Below are 22764 nucleotides of genomic sequence, written 5' to 3'. Positions count from 1 at the left end.
CGAGTTCTTCAGCGATCACTGAACAAGCTCAGTGTATTGATYGCTGGAACCGAAAGTACAGAAACACAAAAATACATCGAAAGGAAAAAAGGATTATCATCAAATCACTGAGAGAGAGGATCAACAGTTTTTCATATAACCGAAAGAAGATCAATACAAGATAAAAGTCAAATAGTAGTCTAACAAATATTACTACTAGCAAGCCGTATTTTGGAGTGCAAACTTGTTCAACAAGTTTGACTCACAAACTTGTCCAACACTTATATGTCAGCCAAAGTAAGTTCTAAAACACTATTTAATTAGTACCATATTTTCTTTACTGTTCCTTCGACATATTTTCTAAAACTTCTATGTGATAGTTTTTTAGGCAACATCGCCGTCAACATTTAAAAAACTATCTTCGTCCTTCAAATATGAGAGAGTGCCTTTTTCTCTCACTCTTTAAGTGTTAACAAATCTATACCAGTCAGATTGTTTAGGATCATATGCCTTACCTTCCTAGCTTCTGCAACAAATATGTGATTCTTTGTTTTAATACAAAATATAAAACTAAAACTGAAAATTTGTTTTGTGTATATTCAACCCCTTTTACAAGCACATTCTATGTAAGTCATTACATATCAAAACCAACAAAAAAAACATCGATTTTTATTGTATTTTGAAGTTGGATGAAACAACGAATTATATTGTATTTTTGAAGTTGGATGGAACATATTTTGTACTGCATTTTTGAAGTTGTATTTAAATGATAATTCAATTGGTTGATGTTATAAAAATGGTAGTACAGTGCTACAAAACGATCAATTATTACATATCATAAATATCCAAATAACATTTATGATAATGATTTTTCCGGTATTAATCAAACAACATCAATGCAATATTGACTCCTATTTTCATTCTCAGTCATTCCTAGGTTCATTCCCTTGTCTAAACAAAAAAACTCCTAAATCTCTCACTCTCTCTAATGTTGCATGTGTTTCTAAAAGTAAATTTTTTTTAGGGTCCGTTTAGTTTGCAAGATTGTTTTTGAGGGATTTAGATATAAACAGATTTGAATTAAAATGAATTTGAAATTATTGGTGTGTTTAATTTTGAAGGATTTTTATGGGAATTTCAAAATCCTATACAAATTCATTCCATTAGTACAAATGAAAATAGAACTTAATATTTGGGCATGCATCAAGCATAGAAAGTTTTCTTTATAAACTATTCCCCTTCAAAACTTGCGAGTAATATTGCCGCCAAAAATGAGAATCGCCGAGATCTCTTCACCGGATCTCCGGTCGACACAGTCACAGGATCCGATATCTGATCTATTTTGCAAACTAGAAGCATTTACAACGGAAATCGAACGCCATTCACCGAAATCTCCTTTGCCGGAGTCTCTCCACGCTAACCTCCGCCAGGGACTGACTCAACTAATGTCACTCGCACCGTTCCAGAACTCTGTCAAGCTCCAGATATGGAAGCTGAGTTACCGTTTATGGAACGCATGCGTTGATCTCTCCAACTGCATCCGATCATCATCGTCTAAGGTTACTGAGGAACACGCCAAACTGCGTCAAGTCTCGGCTGATCTTCTCTTCCTCGCCGTTGACGTGTCCGGTGTACCTTCTCCTTACTTCAAGTGCGCTTCGTTTTTTTATAAAACAGGTACAATCTGGCATGATCTCAGTCAGTACGATCTCGCTAGCAATTGCTTCGAGAAGGCGACAGATCTGACGTCAAAAATCGAGATTACGAATGTATCCGATCGTGAAGAGCGTAGGCTGCTTCTTGATTTAAATATCGCGAGATCAAAGACAGCCTGGGAGGTTTCGGATAAAAATCTAGCGATTAATTTACTAAATAGGTCGAAAAGAGTACTGTTTGGAATTGCAGAGAACTATATGGCTTTAGTGAACCAATATATGAATTTTGGAAAATTGGCTTTGTCAAAAAACGAAGTCTCTTGTGTAAACGAGGCGTTGAAGCTGATGACTGAGGCTTTGGAATTGTGTGAGAAGGGGTTAAGAAATGTGAAAAAGACAGAGGAGACTCTAGCCTTAAAGGAATTAAGGCTGAAGACGCTTAGATTCATGGCAGCATCACATTTGCAGAGAGATGAATTTGAGAGCGTTCTGAAGTGTGTGAAAGTTTTAAGAGACGGTGAGAAAGGGGAAGATCATCCGACCTCGAGTGTGTTAGCGATGAAGGCCTGGTTAGGGTTAGGAAGGTACGGGGAGGCAGAGAAGGAGCTAAAGAGAATGGTGGTAAATAAGGGGATTCCAGAGGGAGTTTGGATATCAGCGATGGAGTCATACTTGCAGGCAGTGGGCACCCCTGGGGCAGAGACAGCAATGGGGGTGTTTCTGGGACTTCTAGGGAGGTGCCACATCAGTGCTGGCGCAGCAAATAGGTTGGTTCAGAGAGTAGTTGGTGACTGTGTGAACAGAGAGGGAAGTAGAGTGAGGGCTAAAGTGGTTGCTGAGTTTGTATCCAGTGACAAGGTTGTTGCTCTTTTTGCTGGAGAGCTGGCTGCAAACGAGAGATCCGTCATGCATGCTCTTCTCTGGAACTGGTAAGTCACTGTTTCTTACTTGTGCTCGTTGAGAAACAAGTTGACAGTGCCGGTCCTCTAGGTCTGTGCAAGTCCAGTGGATTCACGGTCGAACTTCTTGGCACAAAGACAGCTAATGAACCCTCATTTCATTATTAAGTTTTGAAATGATGTAGACAGTAAACCCACGTTTTGTAGATTATGGCTAGATTGCCTGCTGCATTTGTGTAGCTGTATTCATTTGCATGCCATTGCATACAAAGAAGCGAAGCATAATAGTGTCTAATATCTTTTTTCATATACAAGGTGGGTAGTTTTGCTATGTCTATGTTGGAATTATATTAAATAGCATTCACTTTTCATGTTTGCAATTCTTACCATAGCACCCTATCCAAAGCATGTTGTGTGCTTGTTGAGTTGGACAAGTTGCTGCGCAAAGCAACATGTTACTGTTAATGAAAATCTTATATAGTTTCAATGACAAATATTACTGCAGTGCGGCAGATCATTTTCGTTCTAAGGATTACGTGGTCAGTGCAGAAATGTTTGAGAAGTCTCTACTTTATGTCCCTCACGACATCGAGAACAGATCTAATCGAGCAAAGGGCTTTAGAGTACTGTGTCTATGTCACCTAGGCCTCTCCCAGCTGGATAGAGCTCAAGAATACATTGATGAGGCTGCTAAGGTACACTGAATTCACTGCAATAACCTTCTCTTGTAGCATGAAGATTTTGTCAATATCTTAAAATAAGAAGGAAACGTGCTTGATGGCTTGATAATCTTTCCTTGATTTTGATTTTCTGTAATTTCATAATTGCAGCTGGAACCGAACATTGCTTGTGCTTTCCTGAAGGTATGTGTTTTGCTTTGAAGGAAGGCATACGAAATAATGAATTAAAGATGTGCAAATTTTGATTCCCTGAAGAGATTCTTTCTTGTTAGAAGATTCCAAACACATATTCAAATGTCATACTCCCTCTGTCCCATAACATGATAACTGCAAGAAATTTTAATAAGTTTCAAAGTTAAAATCACCTGTTTATCATCCTTACAAATAAATTGATTGATTCTTGGATAGGTCCACAATAATACTTTAGTCAACTGATGGCAGTATTCAGTTTTCTTCTATTTACTAAAAGGAATTCTGCCTTTGGTACATGGGACGGGACGGGACAAAACTCACTGAACAAGAACTCACTTCTGTCCCACGTTTGGCGCGACATGGGAATGGGACAAGAATTGGGACAAGGTGGGACAACATGAGACAAAAGAGGTTTTTTCTTGTTTCACCAAAATAGGTGGAACAAGATTGGATAAGAATGAGACATAAACTAAAGTATTACTAATCTACCCCAGTTTGATATATAACCTTAATATGATATTTGTTTTAATGGTCATCACCGCTAGTTTCGGCCGCCGCCACCACTACCGGCGGTCACCGGCGGCCACCTCCACCTCCACCTCCTCTTCCACACAACATATCCTCCGCCGCCTCCACAACCACCGTCCACCAAGTCCATTGCCACCTCTACCATAGTCGACCACCGACCACCACCGTCCATTGCCACCACCACTACCGCTGTTCGCCACCTTCAACTCCTTCTCTACTGCAACAACCTCCTCCACGACCACCATCGGCCACCACCATTCATTGCCACCTCACCTCCACCACCACCACCACTATCTTCACTACATCAACCACAACTACCTCCTCTACTGTTGTCAACCGCCACCACAATCTACCATCTTCATGTCCTCTATAACCACCGTAGACCACCAAGCACTACTGCCTCTACCTCCATAACCACTGTCGGCCACCGACCACCATCGTCCGTTGCCATTACTACCGTCGGCCACCGACCACCATCGCCCGTTGTCACTACTACCGTCGGCCACTGACCACCACCGCCCATTGCCACTACTACCGTCGGACACCACCACCACCTCCACTATAACCAAAACCACCTCCACCACCACCACTACTACCATCAATTATATCAAAAATTTTATTAAAATTTGGTACAAATATGAAAATTACATACAAATATTTATAAATTAAATTCTTTAATTATTTACTTTATTTGTATTAATTATAACTATTATATAATATTTAAATCATCAAATAACTTTTGGGGGTAGCTTGTCTAGTTCTGTCCCGTCCAGTCCTAGGGGCTGTTTGGCAGTTGCTGAATGATTTATGCAGAATAGTTAAGAGGTCAGAATGGTTAAGAGGGTCAGAATGGTTAAGAGGGTCAGAATGAAATAATGTTGTTTGGTAACTGTTCTCTGAATGACAGTAAAATTACCATTTTAACCCTCTGAATGATTTAGTACTGAATGAAATAAAGCTGTTTGGCTGATATCTGAATGAAACAATAATTTTACAAAAATAACTACATATTTCATATTAATCCAAACAAACGTAACATTAATCCAACCAAACCCCACAGATAAGAAAAGCAATCTTCAAACCCCACAGATAAGAAAAGCAATCTTCAAACCCCNATAAGAAAAGCAATCTTCAAACCCCACAGATCAAACAATCGGCCGTATAAACAATCTGATTAGAGGTCACCATCTAAATAGTTGATCTAAATACTTGATGTAAAAGTGATAATAGCTTCGAGAAATGTAAATAGGGAAAACAAATAATCTGATTAGAGGTCACCGGCGACCGGCGACTACCGACYGGCGACCAGCAACCGGCRACYMMACGAATAAGTASGACCGGAGACATTACCTGATGGAGCGTCGAGAAGCTTCTGCGCGTCACCGTCACCGAAAACAGAGGCGTGGGCGATGGATGTCACCGGGCGATGGAGGTCACCGGCGATGGAGGTCACCGGCGATGGAGGTCACCGGCGATGGAGATGTGGAAGATGGAGGTCACCGGCTGATTTTCCCTTGGAGACGATGATGTAGCATTTCCTGTGGTAGGCCGATGTGGAAGAGTAGAGAAGGAGAGAATGGGGCGGTAGGTGTGGAAGGGTATAGAGGTCAAATTAATAATCTGAATGGTTTAGCATGGATTCAACCTCAAAATGGTTAAGAGCTTTGAGTAACCATTAAGAGGCTTTTATTTTTTTGCCAAACATGTCTCACCTCTGACCGATTCAGAGGTGCCCTCTTAATGTCACCATTAAGAGGGAAACAAACAGCCCCCTAGTCTTACCAAACACCAGACATACATACTCCTGTTATGTCAGTCCTGTCCCGTCCAGTTCTGTCTTGTTTAGTCCCGTCCACTTATGTCTACATATCAAACACTACCTTAATGTATTTGGGTAACAGTGAAACAATTTTCTTTATCCATGTGTCAACTGAAATATTCATGAACTAGATAGTATATTTGAGCTTGTTATCTATCATGAAATGCTTCAGTTATCTCTTGGTATAGTTTTATAAACGGTTTTCTTCAAAATTCTGCAGTTCAAGATCTATTTGCAAAACAATGATCATAATGGAGCTATTACTCAAGTACAAGCAATGCCAACCTGCATTGACTTCACCCCAGAATTCCTCTCACTATCAGCCCATGAAGCTATTGCTTGCCGTGCTCTTCCTGTTGCAATTGACTCATTATCCAGTCTTTTAACCTTCTTTCCCTTGGGGAAACCAATGCCAACAACAGAAGTCATAGTTTTCCGAACCCTTATCACAATTCTCATTCAAGAACCTCGAAATGAGACCGAAGTCCTTAAATACATGAAAAGAGCCCATGCTCGTATCTCTGATCTTGGACCTGACCGGTTTTTTGGGACAGGTGAGGTTGGAATAAGGGAACGAAACTGGTTTGCTTTGAACCTGTGGAATATTGGATTGAAAAGCGGCCAGGAAAAGAACTATCAAGTGTGTGGGGAACTTTTCAGAATGTGTGCAGAATATTATAGTGTTACAATTGACGGACAAATGGAGGGAAACGATTCGATGGTATGCAAGTCACTGATATTAGCCGTGTCTGCCATGTTAGCCGGTGAGAAGCTGAGTAAGAATCCGTTGCTGGACAATGAAGTTAAACAAACCATTGAGTTGCTAGAAAGAGCCGGAAAGGTACTAAAAGATTGTGGGTTATTTAAGAAAATAACCTTCTGACAATATTTCTTTTTTCTAACATATGATCTTCTGACAGATTTAAGAATACTACTAACTTTTTACAGAAGAACCTAATACAATAATGCTGCAAAATCTGTCAAAAGGTCATGCATTCATAAAAAATATGTCAGAAGACTATTATCCTAAATAACTCTACTAACTGTGTTTCAAATCTTATAAAGCATAAACTTGATTAATCATTTCGGGTCCTTTGGATAAATGACCTTAAACGAGTTTTCAATTAGGAGAAAGACCTTCTAATTTCTTTTTGAAGCATATAATATTTATATATGGTGAGGTTCGTTTGAACCCTTAACCTCCAGGGAGGCTGGGCTTTACCGTGGTAAACGTGTGCTGATGACCTTCATCTGACCTGCCCTTGGTTCAAAACAGTCTGTTCTGTAAAATCTTACAGGTCATTGAGCTAAATACCCCTAATAGTTTCTCTACTTTGATGCAGATACTAATGTCTGGATCTACAAAAACCCATCCAGATGATGAGAACACCATGATTGAACCCCATTTCTACTTTATATACACATTGAGTGCATATGATTTATACACAAGACTAAATGACACAGAATCAAAGCAACTTGTGTTGATAAAGAACTACGCCAACTCCAAATATTGCAAACCTGATCACCTCCTTCAGATCGGTCTTAATGCATCAGAAGGACTACGACCAAATACAGAAGTAGCTATGTTTTGTCTGAATACTTGTATCTCTTCACTCCTTTCTTCTTCATCACCAGAATATCAGACTGTGGCTCTCATTCTCAGGAAACTAATTACGATCATTGGTATTCACAAAGGGAATACAGATGATGATAGTGATGATGGGGTGTATGGAATGTACAAGAAAGCATACAGGATTATGGTGGGGTTGAAGGCAGGGGAGTATCCGGTTGAGGAAGGGAAATGGCTTGCCATGACAGCATGGAATCGGGCAGCTCTGCMAGTGAGGCTGGGGCAGGTGGTGGAAGCAAAGAAGTGGATGGATATGGGTTTGGAATTGGCGGGCAGGGTTGCGGGCATGGACACATATAAGTCTTGTATGGAGGACTTTGTTTCTGGGGTCGAAAAGAAAGTCGAGGCTCAAGGCCATCTCATTACTGGAAGCTAGAGGTATTCTTTTAAATCAAGCTTTTTAAAAGATGAATCATATGAAATAGAAGAGATGATCTCTAAGTTGGTGAATGACTAATATAAATAGGATACAAATCTTGCATAAGTAAAGAATGTAGTATCTCTAGATCCACATATATGAGTATCCTGATGCTGGTGGTTGATTGATTCAGTTTCTGTCTGTCTCCTTGGTAAGTATGCCTTTGTGATGGACCAAGGTTTTTTATTTATTTATTATTAACCTGGATATCCAACCCGCTATGCGAGCTGACTAATTACAGGGCGACCACCTGCTTTGTAGATAGCCTAGAGTCACCGCATTTGAACCTCCGTGGCCACAAGGTGATGTTTATTCCTCCTTGGATTTGAACCTAAGACCTTCTGGTACTTTTGACCTTTGGAACCAAGCTCAAACCAATCGGATACCACCCTTCTGGTTAGAAGTCTTTTGGTCCACAAATAATTTTCAGATATATATATTAGTAAAAGATATTTGAATATTTAATTATTAGTTTTTTATATCTACATGTCAAAATAATATTCTACTTTTAGGAACATATATAAACGAGTATAAATTTAATTTTTAAAAAATAAAATAAATACATTAGCCAATCCCAAATATTATGGATAAGTGGAAAATCTATCCAAACACATGCTAGCCAATAACAAGCTTACAAGTGTACGAGAGCATCTTTGGGAGAACCACAGATTTATGAGTAAAAGATATCGAGTTTGCCAAGTCACTGTGTGTCTCCCCTGGGCCTGCTATAACCATTTGATTTGGCCAGAGTTGTGGAGGAAGACAAGTGGAATTGACCAAAATGGCCACAGCACCCTCAACCATGGCTAGCCACCTCAAGGGAAGTCTTGCAACTTCTTTTACTAGAGGACTTGTTACCCCCAAGGGCATTTCTGGTATACCATTTAGACTCCTGCCTTCCTCTGCCAAATCTTCCTTCACCATCAAGGCCGTTCAAAGTGATAAGGTTTTTCTTCTTTCATTTTTCTTAATACTTTGTCATTCTTAATGCATCTTCTTTAACAATTAACAAAAGTGCCCTTTAATAATGACTAAACATGAATGACAATGGGTAAAAAAGTAATTCTGATTTGGAATTGTATCATTGTATGTACTATGCAGCCCACTTACCAAGTGGTTCAGCCCATCAATGGTGACCCGTTCATCGGAAGCCTCGAGACTCCGGTGACATCAAGCCCATTGATTGCCTGGTATCTTTCAAACCTTCCTGGATACCGTACCGCGGTGAACCCGCTGCTACGTGGTATCGAGGTCGGTCTAGCTCACGGGTTCTTTCTAGTGGGCCCATTTGTGAAAGCAGGTCCATTGAGAAACACAGAGTATGCGGGTGCAGCTGGATCGCTAGCCGCTGGTGGATTGGTGGTGATCCTAAGCATTTGCTTGACAATGTATGGGATGGCATCGTTTAAAGAGGGTGAGCCATCGATTGCACCATCATTAACCTTGACCGGGAGGAAGAAGGAACCGGACCAACTTCAAACGGCGGATGGTTGGGCCAAGTTCACCGGCGGGTTCTTTTTTGGTGGGATCTCTGGGGTCACATGGGCTTATTTCCTCCTCTATGTACTTGACCTTCCTTACTATGTTAAGTGAGATCTTAATTTAAGGCCTCTTTTAGAAGAGGTATGATTGCTAAATATGGGAAGTTGTAAATTAATGGGATGATCTTTTGAAAGATATTGTTTATGATGTTTTATATATTTGAATTTTCTCTTAAATCAAATGCTATCATGTTAAAATAACGATCTTACCGGTGAATTTCTATAATAAATGTTCACATTTTTATTTGTATTCGTTTCAAAATAAATGTTCAATTTCCAAAATAAACAACTAAATTATCAAATCTACTGTTAATAAATTAAGTATGGGTAAAGTTGTCATTTAGGGGCCGTTTGTTTGTCACCATTAAGAGCCAACCTCTTAATCGGTCAGAGGTAAAGACTGTTTGGCAAAAAAAACAAACCTCTTAATGGTTACATTAACCTCTTAACCATTTTGTACCTAGGGCTTTACTAAACAATTCAGATGTTCATTTTTCCAACTCTGCCCTCTCACCAGCCGTTCTTCACATCGCATCCCCCCATCGTCAGTCTTCCATTCGCTGTCTTCCCCCCCCACCCCAGATCGTCGCTCTTCCGGTCAACTCTTGGTTGGTTGTCTTCCGGTGGTCATCTTCCAGGTGGTCGTCTTCCGGTGGTCAGCTCCGGTCGCTGTCTTCCGGTGGTCATCTTCCAGGTGGTCGTCTTCCGGTGGTCAGCTCCGGTCGCCGTCTTCCGGTGGTCATCTTCCAGGTGGTCGTCTTCCGGTGGTCAGCTCCGGTCGCCGTCTTCCAGGTGGTCATCTTCCGGTCGCCGCCCCTACTGCTTCCCTCCATCTGTTTCAGGTATTTCATCGCTTCCCTTCGCTTCATGTTGCTACCTTGGTTCTATTCACTTCTTGGTTGCTATCTTGTAGAAACCCTTGTTACCTTGCCATTGTGTAAAGCATTTCATGTTTGGATTTAGCAAAAAAGTGAAATTGGACAGCAGCAGATGCATTTCTGAAACAGTGTTTGTAAAATTGAAGGCAAATGCACACCTGTTTGCTACAAATTTCGATTCTTGGCTAGGTTAGAGGGGCTGGTCTGTAGTAGTCCAGTACCAATTATGTGCTTTTATGTTGTATGGACTCTTTTGTGAATTGGATAACCTTAGTTTGATTAGAATGGAACTCCTTTGTCTCGAGGGTTAAAATGGTAATTTGTTGTCATTCAGAGAACAGTTACCAAACAACATTATTTCACTTAACACTTAACCATTCTGACCACTTAACCATTCTGCACTAAACCATTCAGCAACCGCCAAACAACCTAACTAAAAGATGTATAATTTATGTGTCTAAAAATTGAATGTCACTGACAGAAGTACTATTCATATATATGTGGCCGTCGTTGAAATTTATGCGTCCGCTAACTTGGCCGATAAATATCAATCCAAATTACTCTTTTAAAACATAACGTACAAAATGAATGAATTTATTTTTAAAATGATTCATATTGATTCTAAATTTTATTCAAACTTACTTGTTATTTTAGACTGATCGTGTTTAACATGGCTATTTATTTTAATCTGTTATTCAATCCATTTGTTTTACCATTTTTAAAAGTTATTTACTTACGAATTACACATCATCTTAACTTCCACTTTTATTTACTATTTTTCATAAAACCATGAGCTAAAATGATAATAATGAATTGGAACAAAAATTAGATAATAATTACATTATGTTGTATTCTCGATCTTGACAAGATTTTTTTTTATTTGTATTCTCGAAAGAAAAAAAAGGAAGAAAAAGCAATTTCTCGTGTCCTTGAAGAGGAGAAAAAAAAAAGGAAAAAATATCGTTTTTACTAATACACCCCTTAAAAATATATCATTTAATATGAAAGATTGGGTAGTTTTGTAATTTTAATAATTTTTTAAAATTTTTTAATTTCCTTTCTTTCCTCTCATTTCCTTTCATTTTCGTGGAAGGAAATCCTGGAAAGAAACAATATTATTAATTTATCTCCTATAAAGTTTTGAGAACATAGTTTTTTTTTTTAAATTTTCTCCCATCTTCTTCGTAAAAAAGGTTTCGAGAACACAACATAAGGGTGCATTTGGTACATTAGAGAGGATAAAACAAAACATAACAAAAATCACCGTTTCATGTTTGACATGACTTTTATATGAAACAGACAATAACATATTCCACCTCATCTCATGGAACATGTTGGAACATACTTATATTTTACCTATATAACTATAAAACCAAACCGAATTCTCTTCTAAACATCAAATATGTATCCCTTTTTATATCTTATTAATTCTTTTCATTTTATTTATTATATCTTATGTTTTTAAACTTTTTTTTTACTGTCATTAGTATATATTATTTTTATACAGTTTTTATATTTTGGTTGATTAATATAATTTATTTAATAAAAATTATAAACTACATAAATTTTTTATTTTAGTATTATTTTAATCTATTTGATGAATTTTTTTTGATAATATATTTTATTATAAATTTTTTATTATAATTTAATAAATTATATAAATTAATAAAAATGTGTAAAATTGTGAAGAATGAGAACCAAAGAGGCCCTATCTTTATTTAACGACTCGTAGTCGAACACAACGGCCAACTGCCATTTCCATTTTCATTTCCATTTCCATTTCCATCTTCTCTGGTCTTCCTTTCCCACTCGCGCCAAATCCATCCAAATGGCTGCCATCCTTCACTTCTCTTCTTCTCTTCAACTTCAATCCTCCTACACTCCTCCCTTCCTCACAAAATCTCCGCCTACGCTCCGCCACAGCTTCCTCAAGGATCGCATCCTCCTCCAAACAACAAGGAGATCGATTGCCTTCACATGCCAATCCATCAATGATGATGCTGATGATGTATGTTTTGTTTCTGCTTTCTATTCTTTTCTTTTTTTATTTTTATTGAAATCGATGAATGTGTTCAATTAGGGTTATTTGTTGGATGCGCCTGTTTCGGCTGGAGATGGCTTCTCTTTCAGCGGAGGTTTGGATTTGCTTCTCCCTGCGTAGACTTGTGTTACTAAAGCGTTGAAATGCAGATTTGATTAATTAGTATTTATTTTGAACAGGGAAATATTCGGATGGACCGAATCCAGCTGATGAATGGTTTAAGAAAGGAAAATTTGTAAGTTTCTACAGAGAAATATGGTGTTTGTTATATTGTCAAAAAGTTGAAACCCTAATCAACATCGTAAGTTATTCAATATAAAATCTGCATTTTGGTTTGATTTACAAGGAAGTCTGACCAAAATGATGGGAAAAAGATAATGAATGATGGTGCCTTTAGGTGTCAAACTTGAACTGTTACTGATCTTGTTAGCTAATTCTTAAACCTATTCTCCGTTGAATGATACTGTACTGAATATGTATTGAATTAAGTCACTTATAATCTGACACAAAATAGAGTTTGTGGCAATCCAAAACGAGAAACATGTGAATTTTTGGTGTCCATTTTCAGTCTATCTTTTGTAGCGAAATATATTAGCTTTACAGTTTTTGCCGCATCAAGTTTTTTTTATCAGGCAGAGAAGTTAGCTTGCTAGGGTTTAAGCAATTTCATACCGAATTTTTATTTTCTTCTTATGGTTTTCTCCTGCAAGATGTTTCACATCGATCTTGTTGTTCATTTGTCTATTACATTTCTTTCAGTTTCTGCCTTTGCTGTAACTGTTATGAACTATGGATTCAGTAGAAGCAATTAATCAAGCGATAGAGGCCATGGAGAAGAAATCTTCTCCGGTAATATTAATTGAAGAGAACTACTGTAAAAGGAAAGATGAAAATATATACTTATCTAAACTTTGTAATAATGAAAATTAGTCCCTAAAGTATGTACAATAACATATGCTAACAATAACAAATCAAAAGGATGTGTAAGATAACTTTTAATCCAAAGCATACATGTCGTCAATCTTTTCATCCCTCCAACTTTCATCTGTTGGATTTTGAAACTGTTTTGAATGTTCTTTTAACAATTTTTATCTTCAGATGAAAGCACATCCTGTTTATGGCAATGGTGAAAAAGCCAAGGATCCAATTTTTGGTCTTACAATGGGTGGCAATTCTCAAGCCTCCACAGATGTCTTCAGGTACTCTCTGAAGTATTATTCTTTATGAGTAATCCCTCCATCCAATGAAAATTGCAACAATTTTCATTTTGAGTTCAATGAAAATTACAACATTTTATTTTATTGAAAAAAATCCAAGTTAAGAGTACCTATTTGTCCATTGTCATCATTGCAGATTATTGATGCCAATGCTTTTGGTGCATAAGATAATTTCTATTTTGTCATTGTTGAAGGGCATGAGCATTTCCTACATATGATTCAAATCAAACATTTTTAATGAACTTCAAGTCGAGTCAAACCTTGCAATTTTCATAGGATGGAGGACTGAAAGCAAGTGGGGTAGGTGCTTGTAATGCAGTAATTGAAGGTGGACTATTTGCAGGGCTTACCGATTGAAACATGCTCTCTATATATAATTTTTGCACTAGATGGTTTTGCGTAGAAAGTGGAAATGCTGATAAACCTTCAGTTATATTAATTCATGGATTTCCTTCACAGGTGAGTTTATTTGCGGTTTTAAAATTAGATAGAAGGGCCACAAGTCTTTTTAATGCATCAGGAAAACTACTTTTCTGTTGTCCAATCAGATTTCAGGTAGATAATATATATTCATCTGGTGCTTTTAGGCTTATTCATATCGCAAGGTATTGCCACTGCTATCCAAGGATTATCATGCTATCGCTTTTGATTGGTTAGGTGAGTCATTACATCTTGTAAAAACTTCGTTTCTTTATTTGTGCATGCAATTCTTATTTCATATAAATACGTTCGGGTGAAAATGAGATGAATTCACTGTCGCCTATAACAATTTTCTTTTGAGGAATGCATAGTTTATAATGGCAGAAATTACTTCATCCTACGGAAATTGAAACAATCAAAATTTGGGATATATGTTAAATTGACAATGTTTTTTTGGTAAAGTTTCAAGCTGAACTTACTTATGTGTCCATGTTCTTGATGCTATCTTTTTTCTTCTTGCAGGCTTTGGATATTCAGATAAGCCCCAACCCAAATATGGATTTGATTATACCTTAGATGGTAATTACTCCTCCAGGCAAAACGAACTGATGGCTTTATTTTGATTCCTGTTTGGCAATTTAATTTCAGAGACATAAAGAGCATATAACATTTCACATTGCTGTATTGTTGTGGTAAGCAGAATTCGTGTCAGCTCTGGAATCTGTTATTGATGAGCTTGGTGTCAATAAGGTTTCACTTGTTGTTCAGGTATATCCATGTATCCACTTCAACTCCTTGATCTATCGCCATGACATCTAGCAGATGACAATTGAAAACCTGCGTTTTTAACCTTGCAGGGATATTTTGCGCCCATTGTTGTTAAATATGCAAACAATCATCAGGAGAAGTTGAATGATCTCATACTGCTTAATCCTCCTGTACGCACTTTCCAACTTTCCCTATACAATTAATGTAGTTTTTGCATATATTTCTACTGAAGCAATTCTAAAAATGGAGAATCCCTATTGAAATAGGAACTATATCAGGAATTAGCAGAGCAAATTTTCTGACTACGTTATACATAGTATAATACTTCATATATGGTGTGCCGAAACAGAGTGAGACTTCACATTTTCTCTGTCCGAGAAAAAGTTCTGTTTCAGATCTAGCATCAAGGAAGTTGATGCTCCTAATCACACTTGCCTTTTTAAAGACAGGATAAATACGTTAATGTAGCATCAAGAAAACGTGTCTTTAAATTCTTTCTAAATTGTAAATTGAACTATTTTTTGGATTGTTGGCTAAACACTCAAAGTCATCAAAACCTAACATTGCTTATGAATTTTGGTTTAATGACTAAAGCTAACAGCCAAGCATGCAAACCTGCCATCAACATTGTCCATATTCAGCAATTTTTTGTTGGGTGAAATATTCTCACAGGTATATTACACATAAACACATGTAAATTTCACTTTATGTTTGTATTAAATTATCCATAGAAGATTTAATGATTCATTCTTGAATGGTTGTACTTTGATAAACTTAATTTCCTTCCAACCAGGATCCTCTTAGGGCCAGCGATAAAACCTTGACAAGCTGTGGACCTTACAAAATGAAAGAAGACGATGCTATGGTGTATAGGAGACCATATCTTACATCTGGTTCCTCTGGCTTTGCTCTAAATGCAATTAGTCGAGCCATGAAGAAGGAACTTAAGGTGCTGTATTGTTCTTTGTCAGGTTTGCTGTTTTTATTATTGTTGTTTTTTGGTTGCATAATCTGTTCCTTTTCTAAACAGTGAGGAAACCAACACATTCATTGAGCAAACATAATCTCTTAACAAATGCTTTTGGGATATCATTCATTTCTTTGACACGATGATTATGGACAGAACTATGTTGAAGAAATGAGAAAGATCCTCATGGATGATGATTGGAAAGTTAAAACATCAATATGCTGGGGACAAAGAGACCGCTGGCTAGACTTTGATGGAGTTGAAGATTTCTGCAAGGCTGCAAAACATCGGCTAGTTGAACTTCCCATGGTATTAGCAGTTGTTATGAGAACTGAACCTTTATCAAATTTGTTCACAGCACTTGAGATTTCAAACCAAACCAAACTAACCCAATATATTCCACTCAGGGGTGGGCTTTTTTTTGGGGGGGGGTTGGTTGGGATGTACACAGACCTAACCACTTCTCCAGAGAATAGCCCTTGAGATTTCTAAACCAAACCAAACGAGCCCAATACATCTCAGCTGGAGGTGGGATCTTTTTCTTGTTTTTTTTTTTTTTTTTTTTTTTTTGGGGGGGGGGGGGGGGGTTAAGATGTACGCATACCTCACCTCTACCTTAAAGAGTAGAGAGGTTGTTTCTATGACAACCCCCGGCTAGTGAAATGTGTGTGATGGGAGAAAAACAAATATGCTAAAAAAATAAAAAAACTAGATAAGAGAGAGCAACATCAATAAAATCAGAAAGATAGAGATACATATTTTAAATAAGAGTATGCTACAACAATACAAATAGCAAGTACAGGAAAAACATAACCAAAGAATAGCGCTTGAGATTTTTCTGAAACCAAATAATTTCTGGCAACATTTGCTTTGCAGGCAGGGCATCATGTACAGGAGGACTGTGGTGAAGAATTAGGAAACATTATTGCTGGACTGGTTGGCAGAAAGGTTCGAATCTGATGCCTTTCTCACAGTTCTGTATCTGAATGTGTCGATGAACCCATATGTCTTTTCCTCGTATCTCCTTCAGCAAAGCAGGCATAATTTTGAAACAAGAAGATGGTATATATATGTGATTAATTATTGTTATCAAATACATATGAATTTGAAGAGAACATGTATATTTGTTAAATGATTGTAATTTTAAAGTAATCGAAGAAAAAGGATTTTCTGTGCCGTTTCTTGATGCAAAGATCATTCTATGAGTAATATATAGTGTTAGTTTGTGTCACTGCTGCTTGTATGGATCAACCCAACAGCCATCTTCTTGAACTGCTTTTCGCCATCTTCTCTTGAATTGTTCTAGTTCGTTAAGGGACTGTTTTCGGACCTGCCAAATCAGAAACAACATTTATTTTGAGTCCATCAACTTAAAGATGCACTTTTGATTTTACAGGTCAAGCATGTACTCAGAATATATATGTTTTCTTTCAAATTACCACCTATAGTTTTTTGTTTTGATTGAAGTAGTTAAAACTTCATAGCATTCATCTATTTTTCCTTCCACTTTTGAAATGCTTACATCAACTTTGAAGTTGAAAATTAGTCCATTTCATAAACCAAACCAAAAAAAAACATACCCAATATATTTTGGAAGGTAGGATGTACACAGTCTATTTGCTCTTGAAGTCAAATAACTATTCTCAAGTTGAATATTTCTATTGGTACAAACCTTATATTTTTATGATACTAGGTTATCCAACTCCAAAACTGCCTGCTAAGGCATCTCCAATGGGTAACACCAAATCCATAAAAATTTGGTGTAAACATAAATCTACTCCAATGTGTAAACACCAAATCCTACAGCAGAGCCATAAAAGTTGGTGTAAACAATAAATCTACTCCAACAGGTAACACCAGATCTTATACCAAAATGTAAGATTCGAGGTATATTCCTCTTTATCTTATTCAACTGGTGGAAAATTTGGTGTAAATGGATAGTGTTACACCAAATTTGGTGTGTTACTATTCATTACACCAAATTTGGTGTCCCCATTGAGTTATTTGGTGTTGGATTTGGTTTCCGCATTGGAGATGGTCTAAGTTAGCATGTTATGTGACATTCTGTTTCACATTACCGTTAATAACCATAGAAAAGTACATCTTACTAACTCAACATGCCATTTGCTATCATACAATATAAACAAGCTTTCAAGAGTTTGTCGTCATCAACATATCATGTTAAAAAAGTGCTCATATAAAAAGGTTGTAGTCATAAAAACCGACATGTTTTGAAAAGTTTGTCGTGATACAAATCAATCGTATTGTGCATTCTACATAGGCAAAAACCCTAAACGTGGAATAAAAAGGAACCACCATACTTTTGACTATTTCTTGTAAAATAAACCTATTTCTTTCAAACCCAATCAATCTTTTATCTTTTAAAATCTCCAAATCAGGTACCTATGTATCTTTGGACACATATCACCCTAAGTTTTATGCTTGTGGAGGATTAAGAATAATAGAATATGAAGTGAAGATGCAAAAGTTACCTCAGCTCTAATATCTGTGTGATTGGATTCCAACGAGACTTTATCCTGTAAAGAAGAAGACTCCTCTATTGATGATTCAGTGTTTGTCTGCATAAATAATTCATAAGCATTCATCAATCCACATGTTAACATGCTGCTATCAATATATCCTTATTATTGTTCTTTCTTCATTCATGCTCATTGTTGATCATAATCAAGCCATGTGCATGAATAAGTCAACCATCATCATGTTACATCATGATTGACTATTCGAAAACTGGTAATAATAGAACACCTTATTTTGTGGCGAACCCCCGAGTGTAGGAAGACCATAGTGAACAACATACTCGGAGTCAACTATCCCAATATATTGTGTTCGGTTACCCTGTGCACAGTACCCCAGTTGCATGTCCAATCCCCACGCATGAATCAAGTCGTTCTGTTGCAAATCTCAATTATGTTATTATTACTCAAATCATTGTGGAAATCAAAACCCCATAATATTATGGTTCTTACAACAAAACCGGTTTTATAGGAGGCCAAATATATATAGGTGTCATAATAGACTACTTTATAGAACTTAAGTTTATAGAACCAAACAATTGTGCATCATATATGAAGGTTATACAATAGCATGTTAGGACTTATGTGGGCATCCTAACAAGTATTTTAGGACACATTTGAAATAATGGATCCTCTTAGCTTTTTTATAGGACACTTTCGAGGAATGAGCACATCTTTGTATAGAACAACTTGTTTATATAAGACAACATTTTTCGAATAATATCATATTAAGAGACTAACTAATAGGATGCTTTATTTCAAAAGTATCTTAAAAGAACTTGTTAGGATACCAAAAAGGGTCCTATCAACTTATTGTAACACGTTTATACAGGACACACAATTGTTTGGTCTTATAAACGCAAGTCCTATAAAATAGTTCATCTTCTGTTTGGTCAAGTGTAACAGGCTCATTGCAAATACAATGATTTTAAGTCCTCAAGAAACTGATTATGTGTATGTGTATGTGTATTTGGTTACCTGAATCATATACCACACGCAACGCCATGCTTCTTTTGAGAATACAGGAGCCATCATTTCGACCCACCTAAATTGCACACCAAAATGTTCCAGAAATGAAAAAGAAGCTAAAATCTGATTCTAAGATAAACAGATGCATCTATTACAGTCTTACCCAGTGCACGGAGGATCCGTACTGTTTCTGTAGCATTTCTTTTTGGAGCGACTCATTCTTTCGATTCTTCTGTTGGCACAGAATTGGAAACAGTCAAAACATGCTCAAATACATACTGATAAGTTGACAGATTTGACCTTTCAGGTCGAAAGTAATAGTTTTGAACTTCATATATACCTACAAGAATTACTTAAAATTGAGTAAATCTTGAAAATTACGTGAAGGGTCATAACGCGTACCACCAGCTGAAGAAGGGTGATCCGATACTCGTCACATATGAATAATATTTCAATCTTTAAAGTGCAAAATTTGACATTTAAAGTCAAATGTGCTTCAAGATCAACTGTATATATACCTGTGTAAAGTTGATCCTTTTTCTCGTGTTGTCATTTCGTGATGCACCTCTGATTTATCAGGATCAAGTGCAGGCTGTGATATATGAAGTCCTTCATTTCTAATGATCGATACGTATCTGCATCAACAAAATTGCCAAAAACTCACATTTGTTTGCTATTTGCTGTTGGTTTTCAGGAAAAGAAGTCCAAGAAAGATGAATAACCTTCTGGCATCAAAATTTTGGACACCAAGATCTTCGTCCCAAAGGAAAATGTAAGCGTACTCCGATACAACATCTGGGTGCAAGAACCTCTTAGCAAACCACCTGACCCGTCCATAGATAAGAACTGATAATTACATCTGATGTTTACAAACCAAACCTGGAGATGGGGTCTAGGGAGTGGGATTACGCAGAGTGTCCTCTACCCCAATCTGTATGTTCTACAAATGACATGACAGTAAATAAGTTGAAAGTGGAGAAATTTACCACTTTGTTTGACTAATAGCCGAAAGATGTATGGCACGACTACTCCACTCTAGATCCTTCCACTCGTCCACATTCCCATCATAATGGAAGAGCATAATCACAAAATCGTCCGATGGGAACTGAGTTTGAACACAAGTGATTCACCTTAGAGGTTAAGTTACATACATATTTAAGAAACATGGTACGTAGGGTCTACTAGGTGAACCAGTAGGAGACAATTTTCCAAGAGAACCGTCTTTTTCTTAAGAATGTTATGATTAGAATAGAAAATTTGATCAATCACCTTCTTAATCATTTCATTCACATTTGCTTTTTGCTTCTTCCCAACTGCCATAGCCAACAAGCTCATTGGTGATTTGGGGTTCTTCTGGTAAGCGATATATAACTAGTTAGTTATACGTCAAAATACTTGGAGAAGAGCATTAGAGAGAAAGGAAGTGGTACAGACCCTCTTCTTACGAGGTCCCCATAATGGCCGCATCTCTAGATCAGATGTTTTGACCACAATGCCTTTTGGCAAAGCCTCACTTCCATCCAGACTGCATTGATTCTTTAAGAAACCATTGTAAAAGATGAATTTATGGATCAAGAAACTTAAAGATCAGTCAGATGGAAGTGCCAAACCTCGCATATATTTGTTGGATCAGCTTGCATAGCATCAGAGTTTTGTAGTTCCGGAAACCTCTGGACCAAGATGCCCCGTAAGTGTTGGAACTTATCAAATCAAGGGATACCGAATGAGTATCAATCAAAACCAAACCAAATCAAACTGACCCAGTAAATCCCACTCAAGAATAGGGTCTTTTTTTGGGGGGGGGGGGGGGGGGTGGGGTGAGATGTATACAGGCCTCTACCCCAAAAGAGTAGAGCGGCTCTTTCAGTAAATCCCTATATGGATCTATCTATACATACATACATACATACATACATTGATGATGAAGGATCATGAAAGAGGATTCTTGTAAGACTGTTTTCTGGAGTTCCAGATCATCAAACCTGTATATTCGTAGGAACCTCTCCTCTCTCTATAAGAGCTCTTTTAGAGAGAGATTCAAAGGAGTTTCACAAATCTTGAAACTGTTTACTGTTTATGTAACTCAAACCCATGACCTTCTAGTAAGGAACAACTTATGGTAAGAGATTTGAAAGTAAATATATGTGTACCTTCTTATGATCTACAACGATGATTGCACTTGATATAAAGAAAGCCGCGGAGACCAATATAGCACCGAAAAGACGGCTACAAAGTAATGATTTATGCCTCTTGATAGGCAAATCAACCTGATGATACATAAGAGATTCAAGTGGATTAAACTCAAAATTCATCACTTTTATCCAAAACAATTGCATTTTGAGCCTGAACAAAGGGATCAAATCATGGTCCATAACAAACCACAAAGGTCCCTACAGCTTTGGCCTAGCAAAGAGGTGGGGCATCTTGCAGAACAGACCCAAAGCACAGTTGGGATGAAAATGTCAAAAAACACTGTTTGTTGTGTGTGATAGAAAACTGTAAACACAATCCTAGATTATATACATACATATATATATATATATATATCAAGAAAACAAGCAGTGGATGGTACTTCAAATTCAATCCCAGATTATATACATACATACATACATATATATATATATATATATATATATACATACATATGTATAAGGGAGAGAGAGAGAGAGAGAGAGAGAGAGCAACTTACAGAAGTGTTCTTCATATAATCACAGCTGTTGAAAGAAGATGGAATGAATTGAGAGTTGAAGAAATAATATGCAGAATCTTGTAAATGTATATATAGAAAGAAAGATGGAGAATGTTGACTTTTCAAGTGGACAAAAACAGGGGAAGTGGAAGGTGAGCAGAAGAGAGCACCTTTGCGTACAATTGCGAAAAATAAGTGCGATTTTACCGGCAAAATTTAATACACCCTCAGCTTCGAATCCTACGTTACCTGCGCCACCACCTCTCTCCCTCTATTTTCTTGTTTATCCGTACTATATTATAAAGTATTTGATAAAAACTCTTTAAAATTATTTTTTATACATAAAATATTTTTTATTTATTCATATTACTTAAAATTCAAGATTACAAATAAATTGTCCGTAAATGCAACTTATTAAAGCTTCATGTTTGAATCCGTGTAACTAACTTCAAATAAATATAATCAAATAGATGATAAACATTTCATTTTAAATATAAAAAACAAAAATATAATTAAAATATTCTAACAAAATATTTAATTATTATCTTTATAAAAAATTATATTATTAAACCAAAAAAAATAAATTAAGGAAATACAAAAAAAAGAGAAATTTTAAATAGTTAGTTTGATATTAATATCAATATTTTTTATAATATATTTATATTTATATTTTATTCAAAAATAAAAACATTATCTCTTTCTCAAAACCACATAAAACCGTGTTATAACATCAACTAAGACAAAAAAAGAAAACGGAACACTAAAATCGAGATGTATCTCGCTATATTGTGCGAGTTTCCTTCTAGTATTTATTTTAATATCTAATGTTGTTATATATATATATATATATATATATATATATATATATATAGACTTAGGATCATGTGAGACCAATGGTTTTTCGTGAGACCCGTAAGACCAATTTTCAACCCTTGGATTA

General features: G+C 36.7%; 4 protein-coding genes across 8 annotated transcripts; 3 read left to right on the top strand and 1 right to left on the bottom strand.

Moving 5' to 3' along the window:
- Positions 1–1250: 1250 nt before the first annotated feature.
- On the top strand, positions 1251–7860 carry LOC112506804 (TPR repeat-containing protein ZIP4). The gene is made up of 5 exons (XM_025111085.1): positions 1251–2563; positions 3039–3228; positions 3364–3396; positions 5973–6593; positions 7096–7860. Exons 1-5 carry the CDS (start codon positions 1251–1253, stop codon positions 7756–7758), a joined length of 2820 nt encoding a protein of 939 aa, XP_024966853.1. The 3' UTR covers positions 7759–7860.
- Positions 7861–8551: 691 nt separating this feature from the next.
- Positions 8552–9542, top strand: LOC112506805 (photosystem I reaction center subunit XI, chloroplastic). The gene is made up of 2 exons (XM_025111086.1): positions 8552–8746; positions 8902–9542. Exons 1-2 carry the CDS (start codon positions 8582–8584, stop codon positions 9391–9393), a joined length of 657 nt encoding a protein of 218 aa, XP_024966854.1. The 5' UTR covers positions 8552–8581; the 3' UTR covers positions 9394–9542.
- Positions 9543–11968: 2426 nt separating this feature from the next.
- Positions 11969–16809, top strand: LOC112505787 (epoxide hydrolase 1). Of its 2 annotated transcripts, XM_025109777.1 has the most exons (13): positions 11969–12227; positions 12300–12354; positions 12440–12495; positions 13359–13459; positions 13867–13936; positions 14065–14134; positions 14420–14476; positions 14598–14665; positions 14755–14835; positions 15260–15337; positions 15459–15614; positions 15789–15941; positions 16509–16809. In XM_025109777.1, the coding sequence occupies exons 1-13, from the start codon at positions 12048–12050 to the stop codon at positions 16590–16592; spliced, it is 1209 nt and encodes a 402-aa protein (XP_024965545.1). In that variant the 5' UTR covers positions 11969–12047; the 3' UTR covers positions 16593–16809. The 2 variants fall into 2 exon arrangements, with proteins under 2 accessions (XP_024965545.1, XP_024965546.1); XM_025109778.1 differs by lacking the exons at positions 11969–12227; positions 12300–12354; positions 12440–12495 and adding an exon at positions 13035–13109 and having other exon boundaries at positions 16509–16758.
- LOC112505786 lies at positions 16799–21918 on the bottom strand. Of its 4 annotated transcripts, XM_025109774.1 has the most exons (13): positions 21825–21918; positions 21286–21402; positions 20746–20835; positions 20570–20671; positions 20405–20488; positions 20122–20240; positions 19858–19959; positions 19654–19770; positions 19299–19367; positions 19145–19211; positions 18399–18542; positions 18125–18211; positions 16799–16962 (listed from the first exon to the last, which is right to left on the bottom strand). In XM_025109774.1, the coding sequence occupies exons 1-13, from the start codon at positions 21837–21839 to the stop codon at positions 16861–16863; spliced, it is 1215 nt and encodes a 404-aa protein (XP_024965542.1). In that variant the 5' UTR covers positions 21840–21918; the 3' UTR covers positions 16799–16860. The 4 variants fall into 4 exon arrangements, with proteins under 4 accessions (XP_024965542.1, XP_024965541.1, XP_024965543.1 ...); XM_025109773.1 differs by lacking the exon at positions 21825–21918 and having other exon boundaries at positions 21286–21448; XM_025109775.1 differs by lacking the exon at positions 21825–21918 and having other exon boundaries at positions 20746–20805; positions 21286–21448.
- Between the last annotated feature and the right edge of the window lie 846 nt (positions 21919–22764).

The sequence above is a fragment of the Cynara cardunculus genome (assembly GCF_001531365.2).
Source record: "Cynara cardunculus var. scolymus isolate 2C chromosome LG 2, CcrdV1, whole genome shotgun sequence".
Lineage (NCBI taxonomy): Eukaryota > Viridiplantae > Streptophyta > Magnoliopsida > Asterales > Asteraceae > Cynara > Cynara cardunculus.
Note: the sequence above shows the minus strand (reverse complement) of the source record. Positions and strands in the feature narration are given on the sequence as shown.